The sequence below is a fragment of the Grampus griseus genome, assembly GCF_964374135.1.
Source record: "Grampus griseus genome assembly, chromosome: 3".
In the NCBI taxonomy this organism is placed as follows: domain Eukaryota; kingdom Metazoa; phylum Chordata; class Mammalia; order Artiodactyla; family Delphinidae; genus Grampus; species Grampus griseus.
In genome coordinates this window covers 43609863-43637160 of record NC_139019.1, presented here as the reverse complement: position 1 = coordinate 43637160, position 27298 = coordinate 43609863, and the positions used below count along the sequence as shown (strand labels likewise).

The 27298-nt window shown below is 35.8% G+C and overlaps 1 protein-coding gene across 1 annotated transcript in view; it reads right to left on the bottom strand.

Moving 5' to 3' along the window:
- MAP3K1 (mitogen-activated protein kinase kinase kinase 1) overlaps positions 1-27298 on the bottom strand; it is an 81834-nt gene that overhangs the window by 13163 nt on the left and 41373 nt on the right. Inside the window, exons 3-10 of the mRNA XM_082651460.1 lie at positions 26786-26986; positions 22845-23045; positions 22305-22421; positions 21774-21922; positions 12336-12457; positions 11654-11735; positions 11360-11543; positions 9199-9477 (exon numbers count right to left, since the gene is read on the bottom strand). Of these exons, the coding sequence (XP_082507586.1) occupies positions 9199-9477; positions 11360-11543; positions 11654-11735; positions 12336-12457; positions 21774-21922; positions 22305-22421; positions 22845-23045; positions 26786-26986 (1335 nt within the window). The remainder of the gene's footprint in view (positions 1-9198; positions 9478-11359; positions 11544-11653; positions 11736-12335; positions 12458-21773; positions 21923-22304; positions 22422-22844; positions 23046-26785; positions 26987-27298) is intronic.

Below are 27298 nucleotides of genomic sequence, written 5' to 3'. Positions count from 1 at the left end.
ATGGTGATAGAAATAAAAAAACTGAATAAATACATAAATGGGAGAGAAGAGACAGCTCTTCGTTATAGACAAATTCCAATTAACTAATAACGGAGGAATATGGGAAATGGAAGATCACCATTAGAACACCACAGTAGTCATTGCTGTAGGCAAGATCCACTGACAAATGCTAAAATCTGTGAATAGAAACAGGATATTTGCATAGTCTCAAAGTATCTCCCGCAAGACATTTATTAATAGTAATTTTACAGTACCCAGTAGACAGCACCTTAAGCAAGTGATGAAGGATGGCATCACCAATAATAAGACACACTGACATGATATACCCCCTGATAACAATGCACTGAGAAGGGCACATCACCTCTGGTGTTCTTGCGAAAAATGCATAATGTAACCATGAGAAAATACCAGATAAACCCAAATTGAGGAACATTCTTCAAAATAACTGGCCAATACACTTCAAAAGTGTCAAGGTCTACAAAAGACAAGTAAAGACTGAGGGATTGTCACAGATGGGAAAATTAGGGGGGCATGATAACTAAGTGCAATGTGAGATTCTGGATTGGATCCTAAAAGAGGAAAAAGACATTAATGGAAAAATGGGTGAAATATGAATAAAGTCTGTAGTTTAGCTGAAAAGGACACTGTTGGGACAGTTTGGGGATATCTGAATATGGACTTTATAGTCCATAATAATATTGTAATTAATGCTAAATTTTCAGAGTTTGCTGATTGCATGGTGATTATACAGAAGAATGTTATTTATTCTTAAGAGATACATGCTAAAGTATTTGAAGTGAAATGTCATGATGCCTGCACATAACTTTCAAATTGTTCAGCAAAAAATTATATATGGGGAGGGAGGGGAAGGGAAAACAAAGAAGGGCAAGAGGGAGGGGAGAAAGGGAAGGGAGAGCTCTAAGGGCAGGAACCATGTCTGCCCTCACTGTGCCTGGCACACTAAACAACCGTAGAGGAATCAGAATACAGTATCATTCAGAGTCCCTGCACTCTAGGAGCTCATGAACACATTGGGAAACCATGTGAAGTGATAATAAACAACCAGATAGTAAGGCATAAACAACCAGATAGTAAGGCATTATACTGAACAGTCAAATATGTCTGAAGGTTTGTGTTGGAAAATAGTAAGAAGAAAGGGGTAAAAAGTTGAGCCAAGAACACTGGTCTTTTTTCTATATTATGCTGGTCTTTATTCTACAGTATGCTGGTCTTTATTCTATAGTATTCTATAGTATGTTGGTCCCTCAAGATGCTATATAAAAAAAAAGACCACGGTTAAGATAAATTTGGTAAATAATGCATCTTATGCCATGATGAGATTCCCAATGTATATTAACTTATGAAGGTTCCTAGAAGACTTTCAGTGAACAGACCCATTTAACCTCATGTAATTTAGTATTCACCAATTTTAACTGAACACAGAACTCTTTCTTCAGGGAAGAAAGGGAAGGAACTTTTCATAATCCAGCCAAACTTCCACAGAATATGCCTTAGGAAATGCTGTTGAAGAAACAGAAACCTCTATAGGTTTCTGAGCTGGGGAATAAAGTGGCATTTAAGGAATAATGATGACAATTATATTCAATGTTCTCACAATGTACTAGACATTACAGTTAGAGGTATCTACACAATCTCATTTCAAACCTAAGAGGTACATATTTTCATTATTTTATAGGTGAAAAAGATGAAGTTTAAGAGTCCTAAAAAGTCACACTGCTAGCAAACTGGAGAACCAGAATTCAAATCAAAGTCCCTCTGATTTTGACCATATATCCAGATTGCCTAGGCTAGGCCCAGTTTAGCAGATTATCCAGTATCCCAGTTGGGATGATAAATTATGAGGTCACTCAATTTTGACTCCAAACTAATGTTCATAAACACTATACTATACTACCTTTCAAAAAGAAGATTTGCTAGGCATAGTTGTTACAGGATGGATTAGAAAAAGATTAAGAGTGGAAGCAGAGAAATGAAATGAGTTTTAAAAACAGACCAGGGACTTCCCTGGTGGCACAGTGGTTAAGAATCCTCCTGCCAATGCAGGGGACACAGGTTTGATTCCTGGTCTGGGAAGATCCCACATGCCGTGGAGCAACTAATCCTGTGTGCCACAATTACTGACTCTATGCTGTAGAGCCCGCGAACCACAACTACTGAGCCTGTGTGCTGCAACTACTGAAGCCTGCACGCCTAAAGCCCATGCTCTGCAACAAGAAGCCCGCACACTGCAACTAGAGAGAGTGTGTGTGTGTAGCAACGCAGATCCAACGCAGCCAAAAACAAATAAATAAATAAATTTTAAAAATGAAGTGGAAGAATTTAAAAAAAAAACCAGACCAGAGGGCTTCCCTGGTGGCACAGTGGTTGAGAATCTGCCTGCTAATGCAGGGAACATGGGTTTCAGCCCTGGTCTGGGAGGATCCCACATGCCACGGAGCAACTAGGCCCGTGAGCCACAACTACTGAGCCTGTGCTCCACAACAAGAGAGGCCGCGATAGGGAGAGGCCCACGCACCGCAATGAAGAGTGGCCCCCGCTTGCCACAACTAGAGAAAGCCCTCGCACAGAAACGAAGACCCAACACAGCAAAAATAAATTAATTAATAAACTCCTACCCCCAAAATAAAAAATAAAAATAAAAACAGACCAGATAAGAATTATTCTAAAGCAGTGGTCCTAAGAAGAACTACAATCCTGCAGCCTGTTGAACAAAAACCACATTCACAGAAAGACAGACAAGATGAAAAGGCAGAGGGCTATGTACCAGATGAAGGAACAAGATAAAACGCCAGAAAAACAACTAAATGAAGTGGAGATAGGCAACCTTCCAGAAAAAGAATTCAGAATAATGACAGTGAAGATGATCCAGAACCTCAGCAAAACAATGGAGGCAAAGATCGAGAAGATGCAAGGAATGTTTAACAAAGACCTAGAAGAATTAAAGAACAAACAGAGATGAACAATACAATAACTGAAATGAAAAATACACTAGAAAGAATCAGTAGCATGATAAATGAGGCAGAAGAACGGATAAGTGATCTGGAAGACAGAATGGTGGAATTCACTGCTTCAGAACAGTATAAAGAAAAAAGAATGAAAAGAAATGAAGACAGCCTAAGAGACCTCTGGGACAATATTAAACGTAACAACATTTGCATTATAGGGGTCCCAGAAGGAGAAGAGAGAGAGAAAGGACCCGAGAAAATACCTGAAGAGATTATAGTCGAAAACTTCCCTAATATGGGAAAGGAAATAGCCACCCAAGTCCAGGAAGCGCAGAGAGTCCCATACAGGATAAACCCAAGGAGAAACACGCCGAGACACATAGTAATCAAATTGGCAAAAATTAAAGACAAAGAAAAATTACTGAAAGCAGCAAGGGAAAAACAACAAATAACATACAAGGGAACTCCCATAAAATTAACAGCTGACTTCTCAGCAGAAACTCTGTAAGCCAGAAGGGAGTGGTATGACATATTTAAAGTGATGAAAGGGAAGAACCTACAACCAAGATTACTCTACCTGGCAATATTCGATGGAGAAATCAAAAGCTTTACAGACAAGAAAAAGCTAAGAGAATTCAGCACCACCAAACCAGCTTTACAACAAATGCTAAAGGAACTTCTCTAAGTGGGAGACACAAGAGAAGAAAAGGACCTACAAAAACAAGCCCAAAACAATTAAGAAAATGGTCATAGGGACATACATATTGATAATTACCTTAAACGTGAATGAATTAAATGCTCCAACCAAAAGACACAGGCTCGCTGATGGATACAAAAAACAAGACCCATATATATGCTGTCTACAAGAGACCCACTTCAGACCTAGGGACACATACAGACTGAAAGTAAGGGGATGGAAAAAGATATTCCATGCAAATGGAAACCAAAAGAAAGCTGAAGTAGCAATACTCGTATGAGATAAAGTAGACTTTAAAATAAAGAATGTTACAAGAGACAAGGAAGGACACTACATAATGATCAAGGGATCAATCCAAGAAGAAGATGTAACAATTATAAATATATATGCTCCCAACATAGGAGTACCTCAATACATAAGGCAACTGCTAACTGCTATAAAAGAGGAAATCAACAGTAACACAGTAATAGTAGGGGACTTTAACACCTCACTTACACCAAAGGACAGATCATCCAAACAGAAAATTCCTAAGGAAACACAAGCTTTAAATGACACAATAGACCAGATAGATTTAATTGATATTTATAGGACATTCCATCCCAAAACAGCAGATTACACGTTCTTCTCAAGTGCACACAGAACATTCTCCAGGATAGATCACAAATCAGCCTCAGTAAATTTAAGAAAACTGAAATCATATCAAGCATATTTTCTGAACATAACACTATGAGATTAGAAATCAATTACAGGGAAAAAAAACATAAAAAACACAAACACGTGGAGGCTAAATAATACGTTACTAAATAACCAAGAGATCACTGAAGAAATCAAAGAGGAAATCAAAAAATACCTAGAGACAAATGACAATGAAAACATGACGATCCAAAACCTATGGGATGCAGCGAAAGCTGTTCTGAGAGAAAAGTTTATAGCAATACCAGCCTACCTCAAGAAATAAGAAAAATCTCAAATAAACAATCTAACCTTACACCTAAAGGAACTAGAGAAAGAAGAACAAACAAAACCCAAAGTTAGCAGAAGGAAAGAAATCATAAAGATCAGAGAAAAAATAAATGAAATAGAAACAAAGAAAATAACAGCAAAGATCAATAAAACTAAAAGCTCGTTCTTTGGGAAGATAAACAAAATTGATAAACCATTAGCCAGACTCATTAAGAAAAAAAGGGAGAGGACTCAAATCAATAAAATTAGAAATGAAAAAGGAGAAGTTACAACAGACACTGCAGAAATACAAAGCATCCTAAGAGACTACTACAAGCAAATCTATGCCAATAAAATGGACAACCTGGAAGAAATGGACAAATTCTTAGAAAGGTATAACCTTCCAAGACTGAACCAGAAAGAAATAGAAAATATGAACAGACCAATCACAAGTAGTGAAATTGAAACTGTGATTAAAAATCTTCCAACAAAGTCCAGAGCCAGATGGCTTCACAGGTGAATTCTACCAAACATTTAGAGAAGAGCTAACACCCATCCTTCTCAAACTCTTCCAAAAAACAGCAGAGGAAGGAACACTCCCAAACTCATTCTATGAGGCCACCATCACCCTGATACCAAAACCAGACAAAGACACTAGAAAAAAAGAAAATTATAGACCAATATCACTGATGAATATAGATGCAAAAATCCTCAACAAAATACTAGCAAACAGAATCCAACAACACATTAAAAGGATCATACACCATGATCAACTGGGATTTATCCCAGGGATGCAAGGATTCTTCAATATATGAAAATCAATCATGTGATACACCATTAACAAATTGAAGAATAAAAACCATATGATCATCTCAATAGATGTAGAAAAAGCTTTTGACAAAATTCAACAACAATTTATAATAAAAAACTCTCCAGAAAGTGGGCATAGAGGGAACCTACCTCAATATAATAAAGGGCATATATGACAAACCCACAGCAAACATCATTCTCAATGGTGAAAACCTGAAAGCATTTCCTCTAAGATCAGGAACAAGACAAGGATGTCCACTCTCACTACTATTATTCAACATAGTTTTGGAAGTCATAGTTGTGGCAATCAGAGAAGAAAAAGAAATAAAAGGAATACAAATTGGAAAAGAAGAAGTAAAACTGTCACTGTTTGCAGATGACATGATACTATACATAGAGAATCCTAAAGATGCCACCAGAAAACTACTAGAGCTAATCAATGAATCTGGTAAAGTTGCAGGATACAAAATTAATGCACAGAAATCTTACACTAATGAGGAAAAATATGAAAGAGAAATTAAGGAAACACTCCCATCTACCACTGCAACAAAAAGAATAAAATACCTAGGAATAAACCTACCTAGGGAGACAAAGGACCTGTATGCAGAAAACTGTAAGACACTGTTGAAAGAAATTAAAGATGATACAAACAGATGGAGAGATATACCATGTTCTTGGATTGGAAGAATCAATATGGTGAAAATGACTCTACTACCCAGAGCAATCTACAGATTCAATACAATCCCTATCAAATTACCAATGGCATTTTTTACAGAACTAGAACAAAACATCGTAAAATTTGTATGGAGACACAAAAGATCCCGAATAGCCAAAGCAGTCTTGAGGGAAAAAAAAGGAGCTGGAGGAATCAGACTCCCTGCCTTCAGACTATACTACAAAGCTACAATAATCAAGAAAGTATGGTACTGGCAGAAAACAGAGATACAGATCAATGGAACAGGATAGAAAGCCCAGAGATAAACCCACACACCTATGGTCAACTAATCTATGAGAAAGGAGGCAAGGATATACAATGGAGAAAAGACAGTCTTTTCAATAAGTGGTGCTGGGTAAACTGGACAGCTACATGTAAAAGAATGAAATTAGAACACTCCTTAACACCATACACAAAAATAAACTCAAAATGGATTAGACACCTAAATGTAAGACTGGACACTATAAAACTCTTAGCTGAAAACGTAGGAAGAACACTCTTTGACATAAGTCACAGCGAGATCTTTTTTGATCCGCCTCCTAGAGTAATGGAAATAAAAAAAAAATAAACAAATGGGACCTACTGAAACTTAAAAGCTTTTGCAAAGCAAAAGAAACTACAAACAAGACGAAAAGACAACCCTCAGAATGAGAGAAAATATTTGCAAATGAATCAATGGACAAAGGATTAATCTAGAAAATATGTAAACAGCTCATGCAGCTCAATATTATAAAAACAAACAACCCAATCAACAAGTGGGCAGAAAACCTAAATAGACATTTCTCCAAAGAAGACATACAGATGGCCAAGAAGCACATGAAAAGCTGCTCAACATCACTAATTATTAGAGAAATGCAAATCAAAACTACAATGACGTATCATCTCACACCAGTTAGAATGGGCATCATCAGAAAATCTACAAACAACAAATGCTGGAGAGGGTGTGTAGAAAAGGGAACCCTCTTGCACTGCTGGTGGGAATGTCAATTGATACAGCCACTATGGAGAACAGTATGGAGGTTCCTTAAAGAACAAATATAGAATTACCATGTGACCCAGCAATCCCACTACTGGGCATATACCCAGATAAAACCATTAATTCAAAAAGACACATGCACCCCAATGTTCACTGCAGCACTGTTTACAATAGCCAGGTCATGGAAGCAACCTAAATGCGCATTGACAGACGAATGGATAAAGAAAATGTGGTACATATACACAATGGAATATTACTCAGCCATAAAAAGGAACAAAATTGGGTCATTTGTAGAGATGTGGATGAATCTAGAAACTGTCATACAGAGTGAAGTCAGAAAGAGAAAAACAAATATCATATATTATCGTATATATGTGGAATCTAGAAAAATGGTACAGATGCACCGGTTTGCAGGGCAGAAATTGAGACACAGATATAGAGAAGAAATATATGGACACCAAGGGTGGAAAGTGGCAGGGGGGCGGGGTGGTGGTGGTGGTGGGATGAATTGGGAGATTGGGATTGACATGTTTACACTGATGTGGATAAAATTATAAAATTGATGACTAATAAGAACCTGCTGTAAAAATAAATAAATAAATAAAGCAGTGGTCCTGAACTGGGGGCAGTTTTGGCCCTCAGGGGACATTCAGCAATGCCTGGAGACATTATTGGTTGTTATGACTAACGGGAGGATAGGGTGGCCATTGGCATCTAGTGGGTATAGTCCAAGGATGCTACTAAACGTCCTATAATGCGTAAGACAGCACCCCTGCCCCCAACAGATAATTATGTGTCAATGTCAGTAAGTGCTGAGGTTGAGAAACCCTGTTGTAAAGATATATATACTCGTAATGGAGAAAGTCAAATTTTAGCATACAAAATTACAAACAGAACAGCCTCCTTGTCATTCCATCTCACTCATGAAAGACAACTTCTAACAGGTTAAACTAGAAAAACAACTCAGTAATCTATGTCATGGAATCCTCTTTTGTGAAAAGGTTTCTGAATTTCCATACAACATTCATTAAAAATCAGTTCTTTTTTTTATATTTATTTATTTTATTTTTGGCTGTGTCAGGTCTTAGTTGCGGCGCGCGGGATCTTTCGTTGAGGCACGTGGGATCTTTCGTTGCAGTGCTCGGGTTTCTCTCTAGTTGTGGCATGTGGGTTTTCTCTCTCTAGCTGTGGTTCACGGGCTCCAGGGTGTGTCAGCTGTTGTTTGCAGCACATGGGCTCTCTTGTTGAGGCCTGTGAGCTCAGTAGTTGTGGCACGCAGGCTTAGTTGCCCCACGGCATATGGGCTCTTAGTTCCCTGACCAGGGATCAAACCTGTGTCCCCTACACTGCAAGGCGGATTCTTTACCACTGGACCACCAGGGAAGTCCCCCAAATCAGTTCTTCTTAATGTCTAATATCAAATTAATAAAAAATAAATGTCTAATATCAAATTTAAAAAAAATCAAAGTAACTGGTTACTTTGCTATCCCATAAAGAATCTTTAATTTGGTCATGTGTAATGTAAGGCAAACGTGAAGGTATGAATAGCAAGCTATTGCTTTTTTTTGGTTGCGTTGGGTCTTCATTGCTGTGTGTGGGCTTTCTCTAGTTGTGGCGAGCAGGGGCTTCATTGCAGTGGCTTCTCTTCTTGCAGGGCACAGGCTCTAGACACTCAGGCTCAGTAGTTGTGGCACGTAGGCTCAGCAGTTGTGGCTCGAGGGCTTAGCTGTTCTGCGGCATGTGGGATCTTCCCGGCCCAGGGATCGAACCCGTGTCCCCTGCACTGGTAGGTGATTCTTAACCACTGCGCCATGAGGGAAGTCCTACTATTGCTCTTTTAGAGTAGAGGAAAGTAAACAGCATATAAGAAATCTTGACCAGGTTAAAACGAGTAAAATCCAAGTGAAGAGATTAAATGGAAGACTGCAATTTCCTGGGATTATGGAATAAAAAAAAATTTTGGATTTTCCAAAATTAAATTAGGTAAAGTAGTTTTACTGAATCTTAAAAATGATATCTGCCAACCGTCAAAAAAAAAAAAAAAAAACCCAAGAAACCCATAACGCTATGGTTGTAGAATAAAGCTACTTACTAAAGCAGCAACGTACACTTTGTAGACAGGGTCGGCACAGACCATTGACAAAACGTTGCAGCATGCCTCCACCACATCTCCTGAGACACTGGTCTGGGAAGACCCACTGGCAGCTCCAGCACTTGGGCTGCTCCCGCCGTTGCTCCCGGAATTTCCAGTGCTCTCCCCATTTGCCAACAGCAGAGCCCCACTAACATCATGGGAAAGACGTCTGAGAGCCATCTCTCTTACATTCCAGTTTCTAGAAAATAAGCAGCCAACGAGTTCCATTCCAAATACCTATAATCAGACAAACAAAATGAATTCAATGTGAAGAAAAACTGAAGTGTTTTGAATTAAGTATGATTTTTGGTTACTAAAGGAAAATTGGACATTTCTTAAGTCTTCACCATACTATACAATTTTCATCTGTGTCCGTAAGAACATACTCAAGTTTAACTGATAATTAGCAAAACTCCTTAACATTTATTAGCTCAAGTAAAACTAAGAGTGAACACCATTAAATAATCAGATGGATATATATGCATTTCTGTACTCCGGCGCTTACCACAAAACAAAATAAACATATCTGTGAAGAACCTCAAATTTGTATTTGTGTTAAGGTAGTTTACAGAAAAAAAACTGAAGATTAAAAAAAGCCAAATCAAGAAAGGCACTGGGGCAGGTGTTCAAGAGATAAGAGTATTTCTCCTACCAATGATAGTAGTAAGTCAAAGGCTCTTATTTGGTTAATTAGAAAAAATATAATGAATGGAGTGGAAAAATCAAGACTAAAGAAAAACACTGTGTTCAAATCAGCAAAGGATAATGAAATACTTAAAGTGCATGTGATTATAGTCATCATTATCACATCTGCAAAGCCAGAGAATCCCTAAAGAAAAGAAAGGGTGCATGGTCTTGACATTATGGACCAGTTAGCCAAAAGTAAACTTAATATCTAAGATAATGTATCATTTGAAAAAGTTCTAAATATTAGGGATGAATAAACACATTTTTGGGGAAAATAAATCATGACTTTTTTATGTGTTCTGTTTTAAAGTGATAGTAAAGGAGAATAAATCAATTAGAGTATAGTGAATTTGTTGTATGCCTGGCACTGTTAAACAGCATATCAATAAGTCTTAATTATGTCTTATATGATATTCCTAATTTAAAAAACTAGGAATATATAGCCTAGGCCAACCTAAAGCTTAAGCAAAACAAACCTGAACCACTGCCTTGAAAAAATGGCATCCAGTAGCTCAGTATCAAATTGAGAGTTTTCTTGAGGACTCATGAAGGGGCAGGTGAGGGCCTATGTTAAATACCATTAATGAACTAGATAAAATAAATAATATATTTATTAAGTTTGTAAATTTTATTAGATTCCTATTAGGCTGTTAACATGCTAAGAAAAGAATTCAAAATCTGCAGGACTATAATGGTCACAAAAAGAAAAAGGAGATAAATCCTTCTGATGTATAAGCTTAATGAGTTATTGTGTCTGTTAACGAATTTAATAGAATTTACCAGATTATCAAAAACATTTTACTTCACTATAATCTGGAGATGTTGTCTGCTTTTGGATTCTACATATGGATTAAGCAGATAACAACAAAGAAAATCATTAGAATCCAACCAACCAACCGAAATTCCGATTAACTAAGGATGAAAAAGTATTTAAGCAGAAGAGAAAGTAAAGGAATGGAAACTGTCCTTACAAATAAAAATTACTAATACAAGGTAAATACCACATTCTTTTCTTACTCATCCACTCAGCAATTACTGAGTACCTAACATATGCCATGAGAATATGAATAGGAGAAACTGAGTTTAAATAGCAACAAATAAGAAAATGACAAATTCTTGGCAGGATTAAACATTGGAGCAACTTAGCATTAAATGGTTCTAGTGTCTATCCTTGAATAACCTTTTATGTCTGTTAGTTTAGAAAGATGTTTCTAGAGATGGGAGGTGAGATTACAAAGAAATTTTGAAGTTTAAGCTCTATAATAAGTGGCATAGTATTAACATCAAAGGTAAAATTAAAATTTTCAGTGGAATACGAGTCATGATGGAGGCAAGCAAAAGTACTTTCTTAAATTATAAACAACTGGGGAGACAACTACATTAATTAGTCTATAAATGTTTCTTTGAGAAATGAAGAATCAGAACTACTTACCTGAATCCATGGCTCAGCTAAATCTTTATAAGCAGGAGGGATCTGCTGAGTTCCATAATGAGTAAGATTAAAATTGCTCTCTTGATTCCTTCGTTGTGATCCAGCCAAGGGATGCTGCTGTGTGGTTTGCTGCTGTGCAGCTCGCAGGGAAGAAGGGGAATCCACAGGGCTTGACAACTCGTGGCTAAATGAAAAATTAACAAAGCTTGCTAAAAATAATTAACAGATTTGAATAACACTTTGAGAGCATTTTTATTATTAAACATACCCAAATCATTAAGTCATAATTGTTACCTGTAGAAATCATGGGATCTCCACTTAGACCTACAAAGGGGACATATTAAAGGTTCTCTGTTTCTTCTACATTCTTCTGCCCCTGAAAAATTATGGAAAAAAACTTAGAAAAGTATAAATGTTTACCATTAAGTATTTATGTAATAATTGTTCACAATGGCTAGTATAGGATTTATATGGAAGGAACCTCAAAACGTTATATGTTTACCTAAACGCAGGCAAACACGGAAGGTTAAATTATTCTGATGCTTGTAATTGTTGCAAATGCTATTTTATTAAACAAGCTATATATAACATGTACTTTGTTTACTGTTTTTCAAAACATTCTGCCCACTTGATAACCTGGTAATGTTATTCCAAAACTTGCTTTGGCGTTACCCTCTCTGGAAGGCCTGCCCAGACCTTCTTCCACCTCCTTCCCTCCATGTGCACCTTCCAGATCAGAACTGTTTCTAATTCTGTGCACGCCTTCCATTACCATGCGTCACACTTTATAACATTTCTTTGCTCATCCCTAAGAGATCCTAAACTCCTACTTGTTGAAAACTTCTTACAGGGCCTAGGTATACTTCTTTTCTTCTCTCACCAGTCTCGCTGAAGGCCACGTTAAAATCCTAAATAATATAGTTAGCTGATAGAGTAACCATGTTGAGTAAGCACAGAGAGAAAAAGAGCCACATACAAATTGACATGCAATGGTGGTGCAGCTTGTTCCTGCAGCCATCTTCACACACTGTAAGACTTTCTTCATCAAGCATGCCCAACAAGCAAATAGGACACATCTGTTCCTCTTCATCTTTTATACTATAAAGAAGGGGAAACAAAAGCATTAACCACAAAAGAACAGAATTAATGCCATATGCTAAAAACAATTGTGGCTTCTTTAGACTATGAAAAAATTAATTAGAAATTCTTGTTTAGGAGCGTCTTGTATATGAACTATTTGAGAAATATTTCTCTTATTCATATACAGTAATTTTGAATCAGACTCATACCACCACGTATTTATAGGTTGTGGATATGGTTTAACCTTTCCTTGCTATGAATATAATTCAATATATGAACTACAACCTTAGAGAAATATGTATCCCCCAAATTCTGTTATTGTACCTTTTGAATAAACAAACTGCTATAAGATTTGACTATGTACAAACATACTACATGCCAACAGTTTCAAGATTTCAAGTATTAGAAGGACTGTAGAACTCATCTATTCCACATCCTTAAGTATGAAGACCCATCTCAGACAATTTTGGTGCATGTATAGTCCAACTTTCCTAGAAACAAGTATGTCACATTTTTAATGCACACAACCTTTCAACTAGACTTCTAGGAAATAAAGAGACATAATAAAGATATATGTGTGAGAATGTTCACTGCAGAACTATTTAGCATAAGGAAAAAAATCAACCAAAGGAACATCAAAAGAAGGTTAAAAAAATGGTACACCCAGACACTATGAAGCCTTTGAAAAGGATCAGAGATCCATAAATGATGACAAAGAAAAATATCCATAATATACCATATGGTGAAAAAAAGCAGATAACCTGACAGAATTCAAACTTGTATAGAATGGTTCCATTTATGGCAAAATTGTAACTTTATTATGTGTATCTGAATTATACTGTATATATTTGACTATTCCTATTACATACAAAGTGAATATAAAATCAGTAAGAAAAATATTAACAACTCAACAGTGAAACAAGCAAAGAAGATAAAAAGGTAGTTGAAATAAAAAAGACCAATAGCCAATAAATGTGAAAACAGAAGTACAAAATACATGTTAAATTAATAAAGCTCTATCTTATTTTATTTGTCTTTGTGGGGGGAATGGGATAATCTGATTGACAAAAATTAAGTAGGTTGATAACGGCATAGGAAAACAGGCTCTCATATACACGAATGGTGGGAGTAAAAAAAACCCTGAAATTTTTAGAAAGGAATTTGCTAGTATTTCTTACAATACTAAATGTATATATCCATGACCTAAAAAAAACCTGTTTTCTAGAATTCTATCCTTCAGAAATATTTTAAGTAAACAAAAAAATATAAAATTTATTGCATTTAATAGGCCAACAAAAAATTAGGTGTACTAAATGTCCATTAATTATGGCAATGGCAAAATATATTGTGTCACATCCATACAATCTTATATAGCTGAAGTAGTGTATTTTTTTGTATTGAGGAAAATGTTCTTGATATATAAAGTAAAAATTTTTTTTAATTTAAAAAGCAAGTTGCAGATCAAAATATATGTCATGACTATATTGCTTAACAATAGGAAAGATGAGAGAAGTATTGGGGTGTGCGTGTGTCTGCATACCCAGAATGCAGAGAAGAGTTTTGTATTCCTTGCTTTATATAATTTTAAAAGATGTATTAAAAACTGTTAACAGTAGTCATTTTGTGTGCAGCCGAGACTGGAGTGGGAGGAGGCTTGTTTCTATTTTACAGATTTTTGTTTGAACCTTCATGATGTGATGAACAGCTTGTAAAATCAATAACAATAGTTCCATATATATGCTGTCTACAAGAGACCCACTTCAGACCTAGAGACACATACAGACTGAAAGAAAGGGGATGGAAAAAGATATTCCATGCAAATGGAAACGAAAAGAAAGCTGGAGTAGCAATTCTCATATCAGACAAAATAGACTTTAAAATAAAGACTATTAGAAGAGACAAAGAAGGACACTACATAATGATCAAGGGATCGATCCAAGAAGAAGATATAACAGTTGTAAATATTTATGCACCCAACATTGGAGCACCTCAATACATAAGGCAAATACTAACAGCCATAAAAGGGGAAATCGACAGTAACACATTCATAGTAGGGGACTTTAACACCCCACTTTCACCCATGGACAGATCATCCAAAATGAAAATAAATAAGGAAACACAAGCTTTAAATGATACATTAGACAAGATGGACTTAATTGATATTTATAGGACACTCCATCCAAAAACAACAGAATACACATTTTTCTCAAGTGCTCATGGAACATTCTCCAGGACAGATCATATCTTGGGTCACAAATCAAGCCTTGGTAAATTTAAGAAAATTGAAATTGTATCAAGTATCTTTTCCGACCACAACGCCATGAGACTAGATATCAATTACAGGAAAAGATCTGTAAAAAATACAAACACATGGAGGCTAAACAATACACTACTTAATAATGAAGTGATCACTGAAGAAATCAAAGAGGAAATAAAAAAATACCTAGAAACAAATGACAATGGAGACACAACGACCCAAAACCTATGGGATGCAGCAAAAGCAGTTCTAAGAAGGAAGTTTATAGCAATACAAGCTTAAGAAACAGGAAACATCTCGAATAAACAACCTAACCTTGCACCTAAAGCAATTAGAGAAAGAACAAAAAAAACCCAAAGTTAGCAGAAGGAAAGAAATCATAAAAATCAGATCAGAAATAAATGAAAAAGAAACGATAGCAAAGACCAATAAAACTAAAAGCTGGTTCTTTGAGAAGATAAACAAAATAGATAAACCATTAGCCAGACTCATCAAGAAAAAAAGGGAGAAGACTCAAATCAATAGAATTAGAAATGAAAAAGGAGAAGTAACAACTGACACTGCAGAAATACAAAAGATCATGAGAGATTACTACAAGCAACTCTATGCCAATAAAATGGACAACCTGGAAGAAATGGACAAATTCTTAGAAATGCACAACCTGCCAAGACTGAATCAGGAAGAAACAGAAAATATGAACAGACCAATCACAAGCACTGAAATTGAAATCTTCCAACAAGCAAACCCCAGGACCAGATGGCTTCACAGGAGAATTCTATCAAACATTTAGAGAAGAGCTAACACCTATCCTTCTCAAACTCTTCCAAAATATAGCAGAGGGAGGAACACTCCCAAATTCATTCTATGAGGCCACCATCACCTTGATACCAAAACCAAACAAGGATGTCACAAAGAAAGAAAACTACAGGCCAACATCACTGATGAACAAAGATGCAAAAATCCTCAACAAAATACTAGCAAACAGAATCCAACAGCACATTAAAAGGATCATACACCATGATCAAGTGGGGTTTATTCCAGGAATGAAAGGATTCTTCAATACACACAAATCAATCAATCTGATAAACCATATTAACAAATTGAAGGAGACAAAAGACCATATGATCATCTCAACAGATGCAGAGAAAGCTTTTGACAAAATTCAACACCCATTTATGATAAAAACCCTGCTGAAAGTAGGCATAGCGGGAACTTTCCTCAACATAATAAAGGCCATATATGACAAACCCACAGCCAACATCATCCTCAATGGTGAAACACTGAAAGCATTTCCACTAAGATCAGGAACAAGACAAGGTTGCCCACTCTCACCACTCTTATTCAACACAGTTTTGGAAGTATTAGCCACAGCAATCAGAGAAGAAAAGGAAATAAAAGGAATCCAAATCAGAAAAGAAGAAGTAAAGCTGTCACTGTTTGCAGATGACATGATACTATACATAGAGAATCCTAAAGATGCTACCAGAAAACCACTAGAGCTAATCAATGAATTTGGTAAAGTTGCAGGATACAAAATTAATGCACAGAAATCTCTGGCATTCCTATACACTAATGATGAAAAATCTAAAAGTGAAATCAAGAAAACCCATTTACCACTGCAACAAAAAGAATATAATATCTAGGAATAAACCTACCTAAGGAGACAAAAGACCTGTATGCAGAAAATTATAAGACACTGATGAAAGAAATTAAACATGATACAAATAGATGGAGAGATATACCATGTCTTGGATTGGAAGAATCAACATTGTGAAAATGACTCTACTACCCAAAGCAATCTACAGATTCAATGCAATCCCTATCAAACTACCACTGGCATTTTTCACAGAACTAGAACAAAAAATTTCACAATTTGTATGGAAACACAAAAGACCCCAAATAGCCAAAGCAATCTTGAGAACGAAAAACAGAGCTGGAGGACTCAGGCCCCCTGACTTCAGACTATACTACAAAGCTACAGTAGTCAAAACAGTATGGTACTGGCACAAAAACAGAAAGATCAATGTAACAGGATAGAAAACACAGAGATAAACCCACGCACATATGGTCACCTTATCTTTGATAAAGGAGGCAGGAATGTACAGTGGAGAAAGGACAGCCTCTTCAATAAGTGGTGCTGGGAAAACTACACAGGTACATGTAAAGTATGAGATTAGATCACTCCCTAACACCATACACAAAAATAAGCTCAAAATGGATTAAAGACCTAAATGTAAGGCCAGAAACTATCAAACTCTTAGAGGAAAACATAGGCAGAACACTCTATGACATAAATCACAGCAAGATCCTTTTTGACCCACCTCCTAGAGAAATGGAAATAAAAACAAAAATAAACAAATGGGACCTAATGAAACTTCAAAGCTTTTGCACAGCAAAGGAAACCATAAACAAGACCAAAAGACAACCCTCGGAATGGGAGAAAATATTTGCAAATGAAGCAACTGACAAAGGATTAATTTCCAAAATTTACAAGCAGCTCATGCAGCTCAATAACCAAAAAACAAACAACCGAATCCAAAAATGGGCAGAAGACCTAAACAGACGTTTCTCCAAAGAAGATATAGAGACTGCCAACAAACACATGAAAGAATGCTCAACATAATTAATCATTAGAGAAATGCCAATCAAAACTACAATGAGATATCATCTCACACCAGTCAGAATGGCCATCATCAAAAAATCTAGAAACAATAAATGCTGGAGAGGGTGTGCAGAAAAGGGAACACTCTTGCACTGCTGGTGGGAATGTGAATTGGTACAGCCACTATGGAGAACAGTATGGAGGTTCCTTAAAAAACTAAAAAATAGAGCTACCATATGACCCAGCAATCCCACTACTGGGCATATACCCTGAGAAAACCATAATTCAAAAAGAGTCATGTACCAAAATGTTCATTGCAGCTCTATTTACAATAGCCCAGAGGTGGAAACAACCTAAGTGCCCATCATCAGATGAATGGATAAAGAAGATGTGGCACATATACACAATGGAATATTACTCAGCCATAAAAAGAAACGAAATTGAGCTGTTTGTAATGAGGTGGATAGACCTAGAGTCTGTCATACAGAGTGAAGTAAGTCAGAAAGAGAAAGACAAATACCGTATGCTAATACATATATATGGAATTTAAGGAAAAAAAAAATGTCATGAAGAACGTAGGGGTAAGACAGGAATAAAGACACAGACCTACTAGAGAACGGACTTGAGGATATGGGGAGGGGGAAGGGTGAGCTGTGACAAAGCGAGAGAGAGGCATGGACATATATACACTACCAAACGTAAGGTAGATAGCTACTGGGAAGCAGCTGCATAGCACAGGGAGATCAGCTCGGTGCTTTGTGACCGCCTGGAGGGGTGGGATAGGGAGGGTGGGAGGGAGGGAGACGCAAGAGGGAAGAGATATGGGAACATATGTATATGTATAACTGATTCACTTTGTTATAAAGCAGAAACTAACACACCACTGTAAAGCAATTATACCCCAATAAAGATGTTAGAAAAAGAAAAAAAATAAAATAACAATATTTCCATTACAACATAAAGACAAGATTCTGGGGTATTATAAGTAAGCTGCCCAAGATCACAGAACAGTTCGTGGCAAATCTATCATTTGGCTTTAACCTGAGGAGAATATCCCATAACCTACTTATCCCTACAAATTCGTGCTTCTACTAAGCTCAGGCTTTCCCCTGGGCTCAATATTACACTTCTACTATCTTAAGCTATAATTCCTGAAAAACAGGTCTGAGTGACTGACAGCAAATAACAGTTCCCCAAAAAACTTCCCTGAAAGCTGAACAAATATGTCATCAATGTCACGATGTGTGATTCCTGAGCTGAAGCACACTTACTAGTCTCTCTCCCTCCCATTTATCTATCCTGTCTCTCTATCTCTTTTCATAATTATGGAGCTATGAGGAGGCGGGAAAAGCTATTAAAATATGCATGTATTAATGACAAAAATTAACGAAACACTGCAGAAATGATTTACACAACAATCTAAAATAAAAATACTAATGGCAAAGATGACCCAAGATCAAATAATTTTTCAAATAATTACACCAAAATTAGCTTATTCAAAAGACTTAAATACAGGAAAAATAAAGTTCCACAATTTAGTCAAATTGTAAGTGCAACTTATTTCTTAAATGCTTTTCTGACTTAAAAATATTCCATTCTGGGGTATTTTCTGCCTTTTTTCCAAGTACATATTTTGTAAACATTATTCAGATCATTTATCTATATACATGTACAATTTCATGTTAAGAGATTTATCGTAAAAATTCTACTTACTAAACTCTTCAAGTGGTGGCATAATTTTTCATTGATTAGACAGATCCTAACTTCTTAAGCACCCACTTATTGCTGGACATTTGGGTTGTTTCCACATTTTAAGAAACCGTTAGAAACCTCTTTGTGCCCTCTTTTTTGACATTTCAGATTTTCTTTCTAGCAGTTTCTTCAGAAGTAAAATCACTTAAGTAGAGAGCAGGGATTAGTGAACTAAAGGGGGATCAAATTAGTCAACCTTCTGTAAGTAAAGATTTATTGGAACACAGCCACACCAATTCATTCACATATTGTCTACGGCTACTTCAGCTACAAGGGCAGAGCTGAATAGTTGTGACAGAGACCCAATGACCCTCAAAGCCCAAAGTATTTAAAGTATAAAAATGTCACCTGTCATAATACCACCCACTAATAACCATTAATTTTTTTATTCATTTCAATATTTATGTACCTATAATACCTTTTATATATAAAAAATGGGTTCATGCATGACAGTATTATAATCTGGATTTTATTTCATGCCACTCAGTATTCTTCAAAAGCATAATTCTAATGGCTGCATGAAATACTCATAATATAGGTATATTTTAACCATTCATTTGCTGGATATTTAAGTTGTTCCCAATTTTTCACCATAGTACTGTGAGAAACAGCCATATATGTAAGTCTTGTACATTTCTCAAATTAAAATTTTTTTCTTAAAAAAAAAATACATTTACTGGATCAATGACTATAAACGTTTTAAAAAGTCACATTTATTTTTTTCCAGAAAGGCTATACCACTACATACAGTAAAGCATCTTATAAGAACTGAACTGTCGCATTACAAAGGATCTACTAATTCTGTAAATAAATCTGATATATATTTTTTTTTTAAATGAGCATTTCCTTAGTTATTAGGTTGCCTGAACAGTTTTCATGTTTGTCAGCACCCTGAAATTGTTCTTTTGTGGAAATTCTCTTCACGTCCTTTGCCCATTTATGTCCTGGACCATAGGTTTCTGTTTGCAGCTTTTATTTCGTTGGTAAGGTTTTGTTAATTATTTTTTATATGCATATTCAATCTGTCCCAATTCTGTTTTTCATTGTTTCTTATATACCATTTAAAATTAATATACTGCAATAAGATCTCCAGATAATTTTTTTTATTAATTTTAGTCTTAAAATATTTATTTTAGACATAAAAATTTGTGATTACATGTAACAGTAACCTACTTACCTACACAGTATAATCTTAGGAAGATTACAACTTCTTTGGTTTCCCCCCTTGGATACAAAAAATTCAAATGAATCAATAAAACCCCCAAATTATGGCCAGCCCATATTGAAAGGGTACTTTTTTTCATCTTAGAGAGAGAGACTTTCTATTTTAACTTTGGCCACCTGGTTTTAAGCAGTTATTATTTTTTTCCAAAATAAAAAGCTACAGAAATATCAATCAAAAGGAGAAAGGCTCTAGAAGTTTGGGTAAGGAAGCTTGAGAAGTAAAGCTAATTTTTTCATTTATTTAGAAGAGATAACAGGTAAGAGAAAGAGCCCTGAACTAGAAATCAGGATACTCAGGTTCCAGTTCTGCCTTTGTTCAAATGACCTCTTCTGGCTTTATTTATCACTGAACCATGTAAACTGGAAAATCTCTAATGTCCAAAAAAACTCATAAAATTCTCATTCTAAAATCAATTCATTTAATATAAAATAATAAAATTCAAACATTTACTTTTTCCATAGATGAAAAAACTTCTCTCTCAATTCTTTACTTCATCATGCCCTTGTCCTGATATCATCACTTTCTATTCCTCATGAATTTTGAAGTAGTTACAATACTTAAAAGATTGATGGGATGAGAATGAGACTTAAAAGCACTTACACCAGTGCTTCTCAGACTGAGGTTCCTGGGAACACACAGGGGGTGCCCTCGTAAGAGAAGCAGCACTCCTTTCTGGAGTAATTTTTAAGAACCTCATTTTTTCATTAAAGCAATAAAGAAATCTTGGAAAAGAAAGAAAACTGACATGACTTTTTATGATAATACTCTTAATTTTTTCACACCTGTCATATTGGGCTACATCTTAGATCCTTCATGAGTATTCTTATCAGCAACTAAGCAATGGGAAAGTTTGAGAAGCACTGCAGATTTTAATTAACAACTATGATTAACAACTACTGTATCTCTTAATTACAGCTTATTAGTCTCTTTGTTCAGAAGAGCCTGCTTATGTTCTCACATGTAAAATAGGCTGTAATGAGGATTCCCTGAGAGTATCTATATGAGAGAAGTACTGATGTCATGAAATTTAAACATCCTATATTTGAAAGTGATTCTGGATAACCACTTTGCCTTGTACATAATTTATTTATATCAAAAAATTATAGACATATTCTTTATATAGTGCCTCAGGTTCATTATCTGCAAAAGTGATAAAGCCTACCTAATGAGACCAACATATAAGGTGTTTGGCACAAAGTAATGATTGATAAACAGTAGCCACTTTTTTTATACCTGCCACCTGATTTTTCTTGTGAAATGGACATTTATTATATTCTGATATTTAAGGTGCCGTTTTCAACACTGTAGTTTTCAGGACAAAATATCCAAATATATATAGATGACCTTTACTATTTTTTACCCTTGATTTTACCTTGAAAGCCAAGATTCAATAATTATATCATTTTAGAGCAACTTAACAAGTATATATATAAAAATTATCCCTAAAATTAAAAAGTAACACTGGATTAATGCTTTTAATTCCTTAAAAAGTACTAACCTGTTTTCTGAACTAGATGTAGAAGTGCTAGATGATGACAATGTATGAGAATTTGACATGCGTGAAACAAACTTCTGGATGGTGTTACGAGATGGAGCTTTGATCCTTGAGCTACGCCTACTGTGATATTTCTGGAACAAACTCTCAACCTAACATTGAAAAAAGACAGTAACAATGACATTTGTGCCATAATATACATATGAAGAGTTCTAGAGATTGAATTATTTGCCTTTTATTTTCTAAGTTTTTCACAAAGCCAATTTAAGGGCTTCAAAAATAAGAATACATATAGCTTACTAAGGATAGTATTTTTACAGCAGGTCAGTGTTTACTTTTTTTTAGTCTAGAAGAAAAAACTAATTAGTCAATAGACTATAAGAGAACTATTTACAAACATCAAGTAATCCTTACATACCTTCACACCTTTAAAATGACCACTGTCTATTTAAATTTAAAGCTCATGGAAAAATGTCAGGAATATCATAAAAATCTGTTGACAATTTTACTATAAAGCATTTATTAAAAAATTACCTCAAAATTCTTTAAAGTTTTCCTCCATAACATTGGGTCTGAAGGTTCTAGCTGAAACACTCGGAGCATAACAAATAGTAGATGAATACAAAATGTTCCACGCCCACAGCTGCAGTTCTAAAGAGTTTAAAAAAACACAAACCTATAGTTTAGTAAACCTGTGTTCTATTAGAACTCCTAAGTTGATCACTTTTAAATATTTCCAAGTTTATTATACTAAACTTTCTATAATTTTCTTCATTATCCTTATATAATAAGATATATAAGGATACGCAAGAAAAGCCTACAGCTATCTCCATGAATTAATCTCTTATTTTTGGTTTCTTAAAAAGACCAAATTTGTATTCTGAAGTACATTAAATCATAGTAAAACCCTTCATAAACACATTAAGTAAAAGTGTTTATTAGTTCCCAAAATATAATTTGAATTCTCTTTAGTTTACTAAAGAGAATTACACAACTGATCTAAATTTAAGAATGTTACAGTGCATAGAGTTAGTACCACATCCTAATAAAAAGTAAAATGGTGACAATTCCTACCTGAGGCCCAATAAACACCCGGTATTTATTGTCTGGGCTGTCTCCTCCAATCAGGAAGGAGTTGGGCCCTATTTGCTGCAGTAAGTACAGCCTGGCCCGCATCACTTTGTTTACACGGCGGTTTGTTTCCTCAGGGCTGTATGGTGAGAAGCCATCTGGTGAAGGGGCTCTTCGAGGTGGCGTGATTCTCCCGCTCTGAAACTTCACAACATTTAAAAATTAGGGGACTCCCCCGGTGGCACAGTGGTTAAGAATCCACCTGCCAATGCAGGGGACACGGGTTCGAGCCCTGGTCTGGGAAGATCCCACATGCCGCAGAGCAACTAAGCCCGTGCACCACAACTACTGAGCCTGAGCTCTAGAGCTCGCGAGCCACAACTACTGAGCCCACGTGCCACAACTACTGAAGCCAACGCGCCTAAAGCCTGTGCTCCGTAACAAGAGAAGCCACCGCAATGAGAGGCCTGCGCACCACAAAGAAGAGTAACTCCCGCTGGCCGCAACTAGAGAAAACCCACACACAGCAACAAAGACCCAATGCAGCCAAAAATAAAATAAAATAAATAAATTTTTTAAAAAATTAAGAAATGCTTTAAAAAAATAAAAATTAGGTAAATTGCTCACTTCTCCATTAGAAAAAAGTTACCTAAAAAAGGTCATAGCCGACACCATTTTCATATTCTGAAAAAATGCCTAATATATAATATGATGGGACAAAATGTATTTTGCAAATGCATTTGTTTGATATACTCGTTATGAGTAAACTTCTCAAATCTGTCATCCCTGTAACTAATAATAAATCTTTGGCCTAGAGAGACAACCATGTGGTAATTTTACGAATTACCACATAAGTACTTGACTTCTTTGAAAAGTATTATGTAAATCAAAATAAAAAGCACAGAAAATTCGCCTTATAAGCAGGTAAAATGATTTGTTTCTAGTGATAAAAATTAAGCATCCAATTTCCTGGTTTCCACTTAAGGGATTACTAAATGCTCTTTTGTGACTGGTAATTTACAAACAGCTCCATGGAATTCCCCCCACGGTACACTCTGTAGAGAACTAGTGGCAAGTGACTCTTCCCAGATTAAGACATCTCACTGGAGGCTGATAAAAACTCTCCTGTGGTGAGGGTGATATATGTCGCTCTCACTCCACTTCACTGATTCCCCTAGAACTTGGTCTTTCCATCAGTGCCCTCTGGAAATTCTAGTTCTTTTTGATGCCTAACTAAATAGTTAAAAGGTAATAAAAGTTGGCGAGAAAACAAAGCAATTGGAAGCCTCATACAGTGCTGGTGGGAATGTAAAATGGTGTAGTAAAATGGTGTAGCTGCTTTGTGAAACATATGATCTAGCAATCCCACTCCTAGGTATATACCCAAGAAAAATGAAAAGATATGTCCACACAAAACTGTGTACAGAAATGTTCACAGTAGCATTATTCATAATAGCCAGAAGTGGAAACAAAATGCCCATCAACTGATAAGTGAATAAACAAAATATGTATATCCATACAATAGAATATTATTCTACAATTAAAAATGAATGGAGTTATACCACGGATGAACCTTGAAAACATGATGCGAAATGCAAAAAACCAGTCACAAAAGACCATACATATTATATGATTCCATTTATATAAAATGTCCAGAATAGGCAAATTATATATAGTCAGAAAGTAGATTAGTGGTTGCCTAAGGCTGGGGAGAGACTGCTAATTAGCCTCGGGTTTCTTGTTGGGGTGGTGAAAGTGTTTTAAAATTTATTGTAGTGATGGCTACAACTATGTGAATATACCAAAACTCAATGAACAGTACAATTTAAACAGGTGAATTGTACATTATATGAATTATATCTTAATAAAACCATTATTTTTTAACAGGCAATTACTAAAAAGTAAAACAAAACCAAAAACAAGTACACATGCATCTGCTATTGGACTTGCTAAGTATTCAGACTATGGATATTCTCAAAGATGTGCAAAATGATGTATGCATAAAAAATATTTTTGCACCATTGTTTTTAGTAATGGAAGTTAAGAAGGAATATAAATGTCCATTAGGATGTAGTTCACCAAATAAGCCATGATTTATCCCGATAATGAAATGTTAGGTAGCTGTTATAAAGAATGAGGAAGTAACTTTGTCTAGCACATATCCCAAAATAGGTGTAGGGGGAGGGGAGACACAATTCTGTATTTACTTGTGGTAGACTTTTACTTTGAATGGCCCCCATGAACGACACCTCCCAGTATTTACACCCTTCTGTAGTCCTCTACCACGTGGATTCTGGATTTGGGCATGTAACCGGCTTCGGGTAATAAGGCATTAGTAAACATGATGCAAGTGGTGGCTTGATAAGAGCTTCCACGCTGAGATTTGCCCTCTTGAATCATATTTTTTTTTTTTTGGACTTAGAAATTTATTGTCTCATAGTTCCAGAGGCTTGAAGTCCAAGATCAAGGTGCTGGCAGGGTTGGTTCCTTCTGAGGGCTGTGAGAGAGAATCTGTTCCGAGTGCTCTCCTAGCTTGAAACACTTGTTGCAACCCAATTTCCATACTGTAAGAAAGAGATGCCAACAGCCCCCAACTGTTCGAGGTGAAGCACCAGATATGTGAGTGAAGAAGCAGTCTTGGATATTCCAGCTTCTGCAGATGCCATGGGGAGCAGACATAAGCCACTCCTGCTGAGCCCTGCCCAATTTGTAGATTCTTGAGCTAATAAGATCCTGTTTTGAGCAGCTAATTTAAAGGTGTGTCCACATAAAGCCAATAAATACTATTGAGAATTTTGGGCTTTACTGTAAAAATTTTTACTTAAAATTTACTTTTTGAAGTATTTATATGCTTTAACAACCTCGGATGTGAGGAAAACCAAATCTCCCATTGTGGTCACTATATCTCAGTCATTTTGCCATTCACTCATTTGTTCTTCAAGGTTAGAATGTTTAACTTGCTTTCTGCCAGTGGAAGTCTGTCTGTCTCTCTCAGAGGGGTTAGCACCTATCTTTTTATAAGTCTCTTTGATGTCTGGCTCAATACAGAAGACACCTACATTCTCATCTATGCTTCTGCATTCAATCTGCTGTGATAACGGTGTTTTGGTTAAAGTACATGAAGAAAATCTGGCCTCACACAGATATGTATTTGGAAAATCCTTTTCAAATAATGATGAATATTCTTCTTTGATACTACATCAAAGGAGTGGTTTCCTTAAAGGAGGCTGTAATGTGGAATCTGAAACCACATAAACAAACTTTTCCTACTGTTACATTAAATCTCGATGGTTTATTTTATATACTTGGAATGGATCATTTACTAAAGAATGATTTTGTTTCATCATTCACTGGTCATATGGAAAATTCTGGTTCACTAGGTTATGCAGATCTTCTAAAAAGTTCATACATTTCATTGTGCAATATACAAAAAAAAAAATCACATTTGATAATATCACTGGCCTATAGAAAAGTCTAAGTATTGGGAAGCTTTCAAGCTTACAGTGGTGGATATGAGTTTTCCAAAACTCTTAATTTTTGCTTGAATCTCAAATTTTACCACTAGTGAAGAAACATATCAGTTGTTTTCCTTGAAGTGAGTCTTACTTAATTCTTCTTAAGGAAAATGTTCGCCAAATACCCAAGTGAAGAATACAGTTTCTACAGTCATAGCTTTAATTCAGGCAAATTCACCAGCAGTTTTACCCACCACTGTAAATGTTAATGCAGTAAAAGAGGCAAATAACATCTCAGTTTTATTACAAAATTAGTTTTGACCTAATGGACCCACAGGAAGCATCTCAGGGCAGGTTCCCCCAAGCAAGGGTCTGTGGGCCATACTTTGGGAATTGTTGTTCTAATAGACGGCTAGCCAATCTTTTCTGTGTTATAAATAAGTTTAAAGATTGTAGAAACTTAACATATTTGCTAAATCATCAACTTACAGGCACCGGGGAAACTTTTTTTCTCCTTACTCCTGGAGATTCAGATTTCACTGTGCGGCCTGATGGGGAGCTGCCAGGGGAAGGACTGCGTCGGCCTTTGGGAGCTGAGGAAGCAGCGCTTGCGTGGCCTTCTCCTTGAGACTCAGCTGCCAAGGTATTAATTTCAGATCCATCTCCTTTAATAGGGATTGGTTTTACCACCTAAATTAAAATGCCAATATTTTTATTAGTTAAAAAATTAAAAAAATAAGTAAATTTGAACATCAGACTAAGGCATGAGCTCAGTGAGTTTTTTATTATGCAGTATTATACAAATACAACAGACAATATATCAGCTTCTCTTTATTATTACTTTAAGCCATAAATGAAGACTATTTTTTACCCACACAGATTTTAGTCATTTAGGCTTTATCAACTAAATGTTGATAATACATAATACATTTTAAAATGTTGTCATACATGATTTTAGAAGATTTGGAATTAAGATCCTTAGATCCTACCTTAGAGATAAAA